We start from the raw sequence: 14727 nt of genomic DNA, 5'->3' as shown, positions 1-14727 counted from the left end.
CCATGCTTGTGATGTCCCTCCCATTTGTGTCAATACCACGAAATATTTAGTACCCAGCTGTGTTTCCACTCCTCCTACACTTTTCTTTTTTTTTTTTAATTTTTTTAAATGTTTATTTATTTTTGATATAGAGAGAGACAGAGCATGAATGGGGGAGGGTCAGAGAGAGAGGAAAACACAGAATCTGAAGCAGGCTCCAGGCTCTGAGCTGTCAGCACAGATCCCGATGCGGGGCTTGAACTCACGGACCAGGAGATCATGACCTGAGCCGAAGTCATGACACTTAACCGACTGAGCCACCCAGGTGCCCCCCTCCTACACTTTTCAATGTGCCCTCCTCTCCACGAAAAACTGTGGAAGTTCTGTTCTGCCAGTCTTCAGATCATTTTCAGAGTTAGTTGAATAAATATAGCTGTTATCTTGGTATATCTGGAGGACAAAGTGAGTCAGGATCCTCCTAACCCATCCATCATCTTATATTACTCTCAACACATTCCTAAAGGAATGAAACCCAAAACAAGATTCGGTATTTACTGAAAATTATGTTTTAAGTAATGTAGGCTGTAGCATTAGCTTTTGGAAGGCAATCCTGTCAGAATATTTACCAATACTGAGCTTAGTCTTTACTAAAAGCCATTTGTCTTTTCATGTTGCTGCAAAACTTCATAATCCTCCATTGGATACTGGTGTAAATATCTCACACCACACCAACCTGCCAAATGGCAGTGTAATTATTTTTTTAAGTTTATTTATTTTGAGGGTGTGTGAGAAAGAGAGCATGCAAGTGGAGTAGGGGCAGAGAGAGAGGAAGAGAGAGTCCCAAGCAGGCCTCATGCTGTCAACACACACCCAACACAGGGCTCAAATCCACAAACCATGAGATCATGACCTGATCCAAAACGAGGGGTCGGATGCTTGACTGAGCCACCCAGGTGGCCCCGGTGTAATTAATTATTTAATCCAAATCTGAGACCTAACATTTTATTTATTCAATTTCATCTTATTAGATTGGTGCTAAAACCTCCTAAACTATAATTCTAATTATAGAATTATAATTCTAATTTCTGTTAAGAAAAATAACAGTCTGCTGAAAGATTTGGATGATATATATTTATATGATCTTTTCTTTTTTTCTTTTGTGTAGGTCGAAAGTTTAAAAAGTTCAATAAAGTCAGAGTTATGAGAGCATTGGATGCCGTTGCTCTCCCACAGCCTGTGGGCATTCCAAATGAAAGCCAAGCCCTAAGCCAGAGAATCGCTTTTTCACCAAATCAAGACATACAGTTGATCCCCCCATTGATTAACCTGCTAATGAGCATTGAACCAGATGTGATCTATGCAGGACATGACAACACCAAACCTGATACCTCCAGTTCTTTGCTGACAAGTCTTAATCAACTAGGCGAGAGACAACTTCTTTCAGTAGTCAAGTGGTCTAAATCATTGCCAGGTAATAATAATTTGTATATAATAGCATGAAATGGAAATTTTACCATATTTGTTGTACTAGGAAAACTGTTAAGGCCTGTTCAGTAAATTAAGTATTGTCTAAACAGCATGTTATAGTATGCATTTCAGCAGTGTGAAATACTTATCTAGGATCCTAAATAATATGTTGCTTGTCTAGGACCCTACTGTGTGCTATGGAAATACAATAGTCATAGATAATACTTTGAGTCTTGATGATTCAAGAATTACGTGATTGAAACAATTAAGGAAGAGCATAAGTTTGTATGTTAAAGCACAGATGTTATAGTAGTTCAGAGAAAGACAAATTGAACATCTTCTTAAAAGTGTGTCTTCCATTCTAAGTGCTAATTTAACCAAATTTAACAAACTTCAAATGGTTGAAAATAAAACTGGATGTTTCTATTCATATAATATGTCAAAACAGTATTCAGAGTACAGTGGGGTGCTTAAAGTTAATTAAGAAACATAACTGATAAACATATGTAAATAATTTGGACATAGAGAAATGAATTTCTTCCAGTCACTATTTTCTCTAATTTATACTCAGACAAAGAAGATAACAGAATTTGGGTTGTACCATCATGAAGGGATTTAAGTCACTTTATTTAATAACTAGTTTGCTTCCTTAGCACAGCTCCATATGAGCCTAGAGGTTGAAGGAATTACAAGGATGCATTTTTCACTTGGCTAAATCTGAGACTGCAGAGCCAGGAGAACACATGGGTAGCCATTACTTGTGGAAGCATTAATCCCATAAGTAAAAATAAAGCAGTTTTTTAAATTACAATCTCTTCACACCTTCACACCTCAAAATATCCTTATGCTTTTTTAGACCAGTTTATTTTACCAGTATCTAATCAAGAATTGAACATATGCCATTTTGGTCTACAAGTAAATTCAACAGCCTTTTTTAAAGAATTTTTTTCTCAATTTGCCTTAATATATTTCTGTTATTATTTTACCTGAAATGTTTGAAATACTTGTTATTGAAAATCCAAGGTTATGTGAAACAGAAAGAAATATAGGTTCCTGTTTGTTGAATCTTTTAAAAAATACACTTTGATAAAAATTAATAAAATGCACTATTCTAATGGAGATAAAGTAATTTTATAGAAAATTCCAAATAACCAGGTTCTTATTAGCTCCATTGTTACTGAAAGTCTTGGACAGGTAATTTTTTTCTGTTAGAAAACTTCTGAATTTTTAAAACTTGCTGTAAAGTGGTTATCAAATTTGATAGATCTCTATTAAATTATTGCAATAGCATTGAACTTCTTCTGTTTAAAAATATGAGTAATATGTGTTTAACTTTTCTTAGTTTTTATATTATTTGGAAAAGTGATTTCTTTGATTTTGATTGATACAGTTTGTATTTTTTGCATTTTGGAGGTTCTTTACTATTTAAAAACATTCTACTATCAGTTGGCAAATTTAGAAAATAACCAGTTATAGCTTAAAAGATAATTTATTCACTTTGGGTAAAAGCTAGTGTACATTTTAAGTTGAAACACTTCTCTGTGAAGCTATTTCATCCTCACATTTCCAAAAACAGTGAGAGAAAATTTTTACACTGAATTTAGTGGCAACTTTTTTAATAATTCCAAAATGTAATTTGTGTGTAAGTAAAAAAGAATGATGGCATCTACCAGTATTACAGGTACTGTTTCTATTACCTGTAACAATAAGGGAAGCTTATTTGATAATCTATTTTGATAATTTCGATTAGCAAATGATTGTGTGGCCTGTGCTCTTTTAAACTATATTTGCATGGTCTACATAGTGTATGAATGATGAAAATGGTCAGTGAACCATATATATTGATCTTTTTGAAAGGACTCACGTATATAAAGTAATCTGGTATCATTAGCTACTCAATACCTTTCAGTTGACTTTAAGCCAGAATAGTTTTTATTCATTTGATTCACTCAGTAAGTGTCTATAGCATGCTGTATGCATGATGTAACAATTAAACAGTAGTGTTAGAAAGAAAAGCCAAAAGTCTGAGCTCATAGTGTGAACACATTTGGATGCAACATATCCTAGCATTTGGTGATCAATTTTTCATGAGAGAAACTTATTTTATCCATTCACTCACATGTTAACTTGGTTAAATGAGGTCTGTTAATAAGTCAGGATGTCAGTTTACTTATTTACAGTGCAAGAATGATGCTGCTAGTAAAACATGTTGGCAGATCAGGTGATTCTTTCACAATAGGAAAGAGTATTTTGGAAGTCAGATTAAGATCAAATGTAAAACAACAACAACAACAACAACAACAACAACAACAAAAGTAACAGTATGCCTAAGGGCTCCATGGTGTATATCTACAGGTCCCTGAGAGAATGCTTGTTGCCTGGTCAGGGCTTCCTCATTTTTTCTTTATTTGTGCTCTTCTATTTTCTTGGACCCATGAAGGTAATTGCATCCTATCCAACATCTCTCTCATATGTCAGAGATATCATTGCTCCTATGTAATGGAGACTTGCAAGATGCTTTAGCTTCATGGTAACACATTTAAAATATCTCTTAAGATATATTACATCTGACATATTGTATCAGTTATGTGAATGATTTTACATTGACATTTAGCCGTAACATCAGTGGGTAATATTTTCTTATTTGGAACTTGAAGCAACACAATATTTGCAAATTTTAGAAAAATGAACAAGACAGAGGTCAGGAGGATAGAAGAATAGGAGAATCTTGAGCTCACCTCGTCCCAGAGACACGCCGAAATAACAGCTGTATCTGTGAAACTAACTCTGAAAATGATGTGAATATTGGCAGAACAAACCTTCCACAATTAATCATGGAGAGGAGACCACATTGAAAAGAAGAAAAGGGGCAGGGACATGGTTGGGAACCAAAGGCCCGTAAGACTAACCACAAATGGAAGGGACACCGTAGCATGGTGAAGCAACAGGATCAGACCCTACACCAGGCACCTGCAGCACTGGGGATGTGCACTGGGAAGACAAGTCCTCCTAACATATGACTTTGAAAACCAACGGAGCTTAACTTGGCAAGCTTTGAAAATCTGGAGGGCCTAACTCTGGGTACATTGAAAACCAGTGGACTTAGCTTCAGGGAGACCAAAGGGGCATAGGAAACTGGGACCTCCTCTACTTAAAGAGCTAGCATAGTAAGTAACCCTACTGACTCAACACAACATATAGCACAGTTTGAATAGTGCCTGGAATATACATGGAGAGTTATTGACTAATCTTAGAACATGGGCTGGAGGGACATGCATCAATAGGAAATTTCCTCAGGAACAAAAGTGTTGGCAGACATCATTTCTCTTCCCCTCCCCCAACCTAGCTGGGACACTTGTGGATATCAGCAGGAACACCTGCTATCTTGCCAGCACCATGCACCCCAAGTCACGTTTCCATGTAAACCCACTTCATCTCTTCCACTTCAGCAGGCATTCCTCAAAAGGAGCTCCTGCCCTTATATACTGTGCAAACAGCCCAGCAGGGACCAATGCCATTCCTAAGTCACTCCTGCCCTGGGGATAGCAGGGAATAACCCTCAACACCAGCACATGGGCACTTCCAGTAGCTGAGCATTTTAGCTGGCCACTCAAAGAGAGCCCCCTGTTTACTGTGCCTGTTGCTGTGACAGCCATCCTGGATGGAAAATTTGATCTGACTGCCAGCCCCAACTACCAACAAAAGCTACTCAAGGGGCCACGTAAGGAGAGTACTCTGCCAATTGGTGTGTACATAGTTGCAGAAAACAGAGTACTGACAGCTAGCCTGACTGCCAACACCAACTGTCGAGAAACCCATGATTATCTCAGATATGCCTTACAAAAGCACAGGGACCAAACCCTGTCCTGTGAAACCACAGCAGGTAAAGCCAGTCATTGCAGCTAACTGGACTGAAAGTTCAGTCAGCTAGTGGATTAGCCACAACAGCAGTGCTCACACAGCCAATATCCAGGAGACACCCCAGGAGCACATGGTTCTGGTGAACAGGGGACATTGACTACCAGGCACCACAAAACCTCTTCTTCACAAGACCACTACTTTTAATACCAGGAAACATAGCTGTCCATCTACCTATAAACAAACAGAGTTAGCCAAAATGGGGCAGAAGACTATGTCCCAAATGAAAGAACTGGACAAAATCATAGTAAAAGATCTAAATGAAATAGAAATAATATGCCTGATAAATAATTCAAAGTAATGGTCATAAAGATATTCACTGGACTTAAAAAAATAGTGGTGGATCTCAATGAGACCTTCAACAAAGAATTATAAAATAAACAAAAAAACAGTCAGAAATGAATAATACAATTACTGAAATAAAAGTATACAGGAGAACTAACAGCAGATTAGAGAATGCTGAACAAATCAGCATCTGGATGACAGAGTAATGGAAAGCAAACAAGATGAACTTAAAAAAGAAAAACTGAATCATAAAAATTAAAGCATGGTTAAGGGAACTCAGTAACATCATTAAGTATAATAACATTCATGTTATAGGGGGTACAGAAGGAGAAAATAGAGAAAAGAGGAAAGAAACTTATTTGAAGAATTAAAAGCTGAAAACTTCCCTTCCCAGACAAGGAAATAGCATTCAAGTCCAGGAAGCATAGAGAGCCCCTAAGAAGATGAACACATGGAGGTCCACACCAAGGTAGATAATAATTAAAGTGGCAAAAAGTAATGAGAAAGGAAAAATTTTAAAGCAACAAGACAAAACAGTTACATACAAGGGAAATCAGTTGTATTTCTATACACTTATAATGAAATAGCAGAAAGAGAAATTAAGAAAACATAACCATTTACAACTGCATCAAAAACAATAAAATATCTGAGTAAACTTAACCAAGTAATATGAAAGACCTGTACTCTGAAATCTATAAAATATCAGTGAGGGAAATTGAAGACAACACAAACAAATGGAAAGATATTCCATGATCAAGGATTGGAAGAGCTGATATTGTTAAAATGTCCATATTACACAAAGCAATATTCAGATTTAATTCAATCCCTATTAAAATACCAACAACAGGGCACCTGGGTGGCTCAGTGGGTTGAGTGTCCGACTTCGGCTCAGGTCATGATCTCACGGTTCGTGAGTTCGAGCCCCGCACTGGGCTCTGTGCTGACAGCTCGGAGCCTGGAGCCTTCTTCACATTCTGTGTCTCCCTCTCTCTCTGCCCCTTCCCTGCTCATGCTCTGTCTCTGTCTCAAAAGTAAATAAACATTTAAAAAATAAATAAATAAAATAAAGGGGCGCCTGGGTGGTGCAGTCAGTTAAGCGTCCGACTTCAGCCAGGTCACGATCTCGCGGTCCGTGAGTTCGAGCCCCGCGTCAGGCTCTGGGCTGATGGCTCGGAGCCTGGAGCCTGTTTCCGATTCTGTGTCTCCCTCTCTTTCTGCCCCTCCCCCATTCATGCTCTGTCTCTCTCTGTCCCAAAAATAAATAAAAAACGTTGAAAAAAAAATTTAAAAAAAAATAAATAAATAAAATAAAATACCAACAGCATTTTCCACAGCACTTGAACAAACAATCCTAAAATTTGTACGGAGCCACAAGAACCCAAAGAGCCAAAGCAATCTTGAAAAAGAACAAGGCCGAAGGTCACAATCCCAGACTTCAAGAAATACTACGAAGTTGTAGCAATCTAAACAGTGTGGTACTGCCATAGAATCAGACCTATAGATCAAAGGAACAGAATAGAAAACCCAGAAGTAAACCCACAACTATATGGCCAATTAATCTTCAACAAAGGGGAAAGAATTTCCAATGGGAAAAAGACACTCTTTTCAACAAATGGATTGGGAAAACTGGATAGCAACACGCAAAAGAAAGAAACTAGATCAGTTTTCATACTATACACAAAAATAAATTCAAAATGGAGGAAAGACCTAAATGTAGACCCGAAACCATAAAAATCCTAGAAGAGAGCACAGGCAGTAATTTCTCTGAGAGGAGCTGTAACAACATCTTCCTAGATATGTCTCCTGAGGCATGGGAAACAAAAGCAAAAATAAACTATTGGGACTACCTCAAAATAAAAAGCTTCTGCAGTGCAAAAGAAACAGCTAACAAAACTAAAAGTCTGCTGAATGGGAGAAGATATTTGCAAATGGCGTATCTAATAAAGTTTTAGTATCCAAAGTGTATAAAGAACTTATGCAACTCAACACCAAAAAAAAAAAAAAAGCCTAATTTAAAAATGGACAAAAGACATGAACAGGCATTTCTCCAAAGAAGACATATAGATAGCCAATAGACACATGAAAAGATGCTCAACATCACTCATCTTTGAGGAAATGTAAATCAAAACCACAATGAGATATCACCTCGCACCTGTCAGAATGGCCAGAATGAAAAAGATAATAAATAACAAATATTGGCAAAGATACAGAGAAAAAGGAACCCTTGTGCACTGTTGGTGGGCATGTAAATTTGTGCAATTACACCAATTTATGGAAGTTCCTCAAAAAGTTGGAAATATCATATGATCCAGTCATCGAAATTCTGGACATTTATCCAAAAAATACAAGACATCAATTCAAAAGGATATATGTTTATTGCAGCACTATTTATAATAGCCAAATTATAGAAGTAGTCCAAGTGTCCATTAACAGATGAATGGATAAAGAAGATACGGTTCTCTCTCTCTCTCTCTCTCTCTCTCTCTCACACACACACACACACACACACACACACAGAAATACTATTCAGCCATAAAAAAGAATGAAATCTTGCTATTTGCAACAACACAGATGGAGTTAGTATTATGCTAAGTGAAATAAGTCAGTCAGAGAAAGACAAATTACCATATGATCTCACTCATATGTGGAAGTTAAGAAACAAAACAAATAAGAAAAGGGGGAAAAAGACACAAACCAAGAAACAGACTCTTCACTATAGAGAACAAACTGATGGTTACCAGCAGGGAGGTGGGCAGGGGAATGGGTGAAACAGGTGATGGGGACTAAAGAGTACATTTCTCATGACGAGCACTGAGTAACATATGGAATTGTTGAATCACTGTATGGTACAGCTGAACACTACTGGAGTTAAAATAAAACTTAAAATGAAAACACTAATTGAAAAGATACATGCACCCCTGTGTTTACTGCAGCATTATTCATAGAAAAGATATGGAAGCAACCCAAGTGCTTATTAATAAATGAATGGATAAAGAAGATGTGGTATAAATATATAATGGAATATTACCAGTGATTTAAAAAGTGAGATCATACCATTTGAAACAAAACCTTCAGGCGGACATGTTTCTCTCAATTTACACATTTTGTTTCCTTTTTGGATTTGTTCTTCCATTCACACCGTAAATTTGGCATTTCCTGAGTTCCATCTTCTACTCCAGTAGTTTCTCATCCTACACAGACTGGATGAGCCCATTTATCTAGTGTACCTAAAAGGTATTAAGCCAGAGAAAGACATAACATATGATTTCACTTAGATGTGGAATTTTAAAAAAGGAAGAAATAAAGACACCAAAAAAAAAAGACTTAAATACAGAGAACAAATTGGTGGTTGCCAGAGAGGAGTGAGGGGGGGATGTATGAAATAGATACAAGAGTCTAAAAGATACAAACTTGCAGTTATGAAATAAGTCATGGAGATGAAAAGTATACTGTAGAGAGTAAAGTCATTAATAATGTAAAACATTGTTTGGTTGCAGGTGGTGACTACACCTGCAACAGTGTAGTTATGAGCACTGTGTAATTACAGTGATGAGCACTGTGTAATTTATAGAAATGTTGAATCATTATGTTGTACACCTGAAACTAATACAACACTGTATGTTAGTTATAGTTAATTTTTTTAATGAACAAGACATATTCCTTCTGTTAAGGAATTTTCAATCCAGTGGAATAAATAAGATACACAAACAACTATAGTGGTATGTGAAAGTGACATAAGATACAGATATAAAGAAAAGAGAGACAAGACATTTTTATCTTCAGGGACTAGAGAAAGGCTTCAGAGTCAAGATGTCAGTTACATTGTACCTTGAAGAAGTGAGACTTTGGAATAGTGTGGCTTATGATGTAAAATAAGGAAAGCATGAGGTATGTTTGGTGAATTATTCTCAATCTTTTCTATTCATAACACAAAAAATGTTATCATACCTTCCTCCACAGCATAGTAATGATAACATTTAATACCTGCTAATTGAGAAAATACAATTATATATATGGTTTTCAAACACTACTACAGTATTGGCCTCCTGGGGGGCTCATCAGCCAAGTATTAAGAAGCCACTGACAATAAATTTACGTTGGAGAGAGTAGTAGAAGGAAATTTAGAGTCATAGTTATGATTTGATCAAGGAGGGTCTTGAAAGTCAGGGTACGCTTTGGAAATTAAATTAATAAGTCCTCATTGCCAATTTAGGTTCACCTTGAAATATTCTTTATCCTATATATCAATACATTGTAGCAGACTTTATGTGACAGAGGGGTTTGGGGAAAATATTGGCTTTTTAGAAATTTTGTCCTGATTTTTCTGTTTATTTTGTGAAAAAATCTATTAGGGCTAATACTTTAACATTTTTAAATATTGCATTTTTGAAAACATATCTTGCTCCTTAATCTCAGTTGGCCAGACTACTTGCAATTAACAGTATCAGAAGACTGCAACAGTCTTTGCCTTATTTTCTGCCTTGAAGCATGCCAAAATATCTTTGAGTCAGGGACAGCCATTGCATATGTGACAAAGGATTTTTTCTTTCATCTCAATTAAAATAAATAAATCAACTTACTCCCCGCCCCCACAAGTGGTGGGAAAGAAATGAGATTAGCCTATGAGTAAAGTCAAGGTTTGAGAATACTGTTATAAAGCCTTTCAAAAAATGATTTTTCTAACATCCTATTCCACTGAAATTAATATTGTTGATGCCAACAAATTTTTTTTTTATAAAATCTAATGAATACTTTCAGCCATTACCATGTTTTGCATGCCTCTGGAGACACTAATGAAATAACCATTTCTGGCTGATACTCATACTTTGGCATTTATCATTTCCCTTGAGGTGGATATGTTTTTTACAAATTTACAAATTTTGTTTCCTTTGTGGATTTGTTCTTCCATTCACACCATAAACTTGGCATTTCCTGAGTTCCATCTTCTACTCCAGTAGTTTCTCATTCTGCACAGGCTGGATGAGCCCATTCATAGCCTTGTCTTCAACTAACACTATATTCTGATGACTCCTAAATACATACTATAAACCCAGACCCTGTAATGAACTATTGGACCACCTATTTCAACTATTTATATATTTCCACATGGATGCATTTCCAAGTCAATGTGACCTTCTACTCCATAAACCTAAAACCTGTATCTTGAAATGGTGCCTCAGACAGAATCTTGGGTATCCTGAGCTCACTTTTCTCCTTCACCTCCTATCCATTTAGTTATCAAATTTTGTCAACTCTATTTATTAAATATAGGATTCATTATACATGCTACATCCACTGCTACTGTCATGATTCAGTTTAGGTCCTTGCCCTTTTTTCCTAGATTTCAGTTGTAGCTCTTTGACTAACCCGATTACCAGTTTCACCCTGCCCCCAAACAATCCTTTTCTGCCATCAGAATCATCTTTCTAAAAACAATTACAATCAATTATATCATTCCTTTTTCTTTCCATAACAAAGTCCAAACTTATTAGCCTTAACATTCAAGAATCTTTTGTGATTTGGCTCCTGAATTTACAATGTTATCTCTCATTCTTCCTCTTCAAGCAACTCTAAAGTTCCCACAATGCTCTTTGTTTAATATCCTGCCTTCTTACATATTGTTTCTCTACCTGAAGATTCTTCCCTTTTCCCACATTTCCCCCGTGCTGGTCTCTAACTAGCCCTCAGGATTCTAATCATCTGCCACTTGAAGTGTTCCCTGAGCCTTCCCAGACTGAGCCAAAGGCCACTTTGCTCTACCACATCACTCTTGCCTTTATCAACCATACTACTATCACTCTGAATTATAATTATGTTCTCATTTTTTTTTCAGACTGCAAATATTAGTCTTTCTAGTCTCTATGCCTAATTGCAACCATAAAGCTTCATCCCAAAGGGGTGCTTAAAGGGTATTTATAGAAATTTGAATTACAGAATTGATATAAAAGGAACTATGCTACTTTAAATCATTAGCCATCAAGTCCTTATTCATTAAAAACAATCATATATCTGTTGGTGATTATACTTACAGTGCTGTAGCTTTTCTATGCTCCTCAAAGTTCATTCATACTTTGTGTCAGAATGTGCTGAGGCATTTAATGCTCTGCCTTTGTTGTGGATAAAATGTTTCAATGCAAGACAGCTTTTACAGGAGCACAATCTATATATTTTACCAAAACCCTGGAAGTAACACAGGAGAATTTAGAAGATCATACATGTCATGTATTACCACATAGTTTTTTTTTTTAATCATTAAAGATTGAACAGCTTGTAACAGGGCTTTTGTCAGAAACTATCAGGTCAAGTCACTTAAAAGGAAAGGGTATTTTTCTTTACTACTTGTTAAACACAATTAAGAATCATCCATCACTTCTCTATGTGTAGTTTCTTATTTTGATCATCACTGCAATGTACTGACTTTACCTGATCATTATCATCAATGGGAATTTGATCTCAGTGTTCCCTTCTTTGTTTCAGTATAAAGTAATGAATGATATTACAGTTAATGGGGGGGGGGGGAAATTATACTTCTGTACCAAGCATGTTCAAGTCAATTTAACAGTGTACATTTATCACAGGTAAGCCCTCTAAAAGGTGGCTATTTTAAAAAGCTGTTTTCTGAGTTCTTTTTCATCCTGTTAAATGGAAATAATACACTTTCTGCTATAAATATTGGTAATTTCAAAAGTTTTAAGTTATTTCAGCAAGATTTGCCTTTTATATTATAATCTACTAAAAATCTTCCTTTATTTTTACTTCTTAGTAATTTATTTTTACTTCTTAGTAATCCCAGAATGCAAAATAAGAAAAATAAGCAACTTCTACAAAATAAAGGGCAGGATAAAGTAGACATAAACCTGTAAATATAAGTGGAATCTGTTTTTTAAAAAGAACAAATTATTTAACTGTTATGATGTAAAAATTTTCAAATTAGAGATTAACATCTCTAAGGCCTAGAGTGAAAAAAATGTAGCATAGTAACTCAAATATTTAAGTAGTATTAAACACTTTTTTAAAAAAGTTATGGAACTAAGAAAGGAATAAAGAATAAAAATATGTTCCTGAAGATGATAGTGAAAAATTTGTTAATGTTTTAATACATGTGACTAATTGAACCTAATTTCTATATATAATAACATATATATAAAATATATAGTCTGGAAAAATAAATACATATATGAAATATGTTGTTCTGTAAAATGTATATTCCAGATAGAACACTTGCTTTTGCTTTGAATTTTGTTGCTATTAATAATATTTACCCTTTAATGTTATCACATAGGTTCCATAAAATATAAATAAATATATAAGTATATATTTATAGATATTAAGTGTATAATATATAATAAAATATCTATTAATATGTAATATATCACAAATATATTAGCAAATTTATGTATGTTAATAAATAAGTATGAATACATACATATACAGTTATTTTTATATATTTACTAATATATAAAATGCCTTCTGGATCTTATTGTTTTAATATTAGAGATATCCCATCAGACTGATCGGTGGTCTTCTTAAAGCCATTTCTCCATCAGCAATTCTATTACAGGATCCATTGGTAGAATAATAATAAGCATCTTACTAGTGCTCCAAAATATGCATAATTATCCCATTTGAGTGTCATAGCCACTCTGTGAACTAACTTTCTTTATCATTTTGATTTTACTTATGAAGAAATATAGATATAGTAATATTAACTGACTTAAACAAGCTGGCATTCAGTAAGTGGTAGAGCCAAAACTGGAACTCGAGCCTTCTCTCCAGAACTCCTAATTTAAGGAGATAGACCAGCAATAGGAAGATCTACATATGTGTCCCTTTTAAGAGTTTTGCTTTGCAAAAAATTTAGGAAAACTTATTAATCTCTTATGAAATGATTTTAAATTCATAAAAGAATTACCCATTTTCATAAAGGCTATAAAATATTATTTATAAGCACTCTTTCTTTGCATTTCTTTAGTTTCTATAGGTCTATTGTATTAAAAGTGATTCATAATTGTTTTGAAAGAGAAATAATATATAGACATGAACTTGAAGATACATGTATGTCATATGAAAATAAAGAATTATGAAAATTGCATGCCACATTTTTCTTGGTTAGTTGTTTAGGGAGTTTTTCTGCACCTGAATAAATCAGGATGTAAGCAAAAAAAAGCCAACTCTGTTAATTTTAGCAAACACTTCTGGCTATCAGAAACAGAACACAAAGAAAAAATAATTTCCTAGAAGGACCCCAGAAATTCAGTGAATACAAACTGGAATAAGTTTGGAAAATAGGCAGAAACCAAGCTGTCCCTGGAGAAACAAACAAAAAACAAACATCACAAATGCCCCCACTGGATTCTTCCCTCACTGGGTACCACTGCCATCCAACCACTGCCATCCAGAATAGAGCCTAACCATACATTTGTCTTTGTTTTACTTTTTTTTTTTATTCAAAGTCTAGGTAGTATGTGTTCAGTGGGTCAAATCCAGATCACAAGCTCAGGGAAGTAGAGTCCTTAGCCAGTTTCACTGGGGACACTTGCTCTCACCAAAATACAACCAATGGGAAACTCTATCCACCTAGAGGAAGAAAGGAAGACTGAGAGGGAGGGAAGACAGAAAGTTAGATACTAAAGAGTTGACACCCCTCACCACCACCCCCCCAAAAAAGAGGCAGATGTCTACTGTGGCATTCCTAATTATGAATTTGCATGAGAGTTGTTTTTGGTTGTGTGAGGCTAAGATTTTATAGAAGGGAATAGCAGTCTTCTATTCACAGGAAGATGGGACTATCAGGAGTGTATGGAGAAAAGATAACCTTCTTTTCTACCTGCCTTGAGATGATTCACAGAATCAGGAAATACATTTGTTTTATCCTGTAAGGAATCAAGTTTTGTTTGGGTTTTACTTTTGAAATAGGTCATTTGTAAGTAGATTTCAACAAATTCTTAGGCAGAACAGATGTTATTAAAGTAGCTTTGTGGAAAATAGTTGATGTTCCCACCAAAACACTTGATTTTTATGTACCTTTAATAAAAGATTTCATCTACCCTCATTGTTTCCGCATACTCAAAAACAAAG

The 14727-nt window shown here is 35.3% G+C and overlaps 1 protein-coding gene and 1 long non-coding RNA gene across 3 annotated transcripts in view; one reads left to right on the top strand and one right to left on the bottom strand.

Annotated features, from left to right (window-relative positions):
* Positions 1-14727, top strand: part of PGR (progesterone receptor) — a 104926-nt gene that overhangs the window by 68839 nt on the left and 21360 nt on the right. For both annotated transcript variants that reach the window (XM_049620575.1, XM_049620583.1), the window contains one exon: positions 1145-1450. In XM_049620575.1, coding sequence (XP_049476532.1) covers positions 1145-1450 — 306 coding nt within the window. The remainder of the gene's footprint in view (positions 1-1144; positions 1451-14727) is intronic.
* Positions 1-14727, bottom strand: part of LOC125915046 (uncharacterized) — a 74330-nt gene that overhangs the window by 38745 nt on the left and 20858 nt on the right. Inside the window, exons 2-3 of the long non-coding RNA XR_007455543.1 lie at positions 11679-11829; positions 8704-8876 (exon numbers count right to left, since the gene is read on the bottom strand). This is a non-coding gene — a long non-coding RNA (uncharacterized LOC125915046). The remainder of the gene's footprint in view (positions 1-8703; positions 8877-11678; positions 11830-14727) is intronic.

This window comes from Panthera uncia, chromosome D1 (assembly GCF_023721935.1).
Source record: "Panthera uncia isolate 11264 chromosome D1, Puncia_PCG_1.0, whole genome shotgun sequence".
Classification (NCBI taxonomy): Eukaryota; Metazoa; Chordata; class Mammalia; order Carnivora; family Felidae; genus Panthera; species Panthera uncia.
The sequence above is the reverse complement of the archived record's forward strand: the minus strand, read 5'-3'. Positions and strand labels throughout refer to the sequence as shown.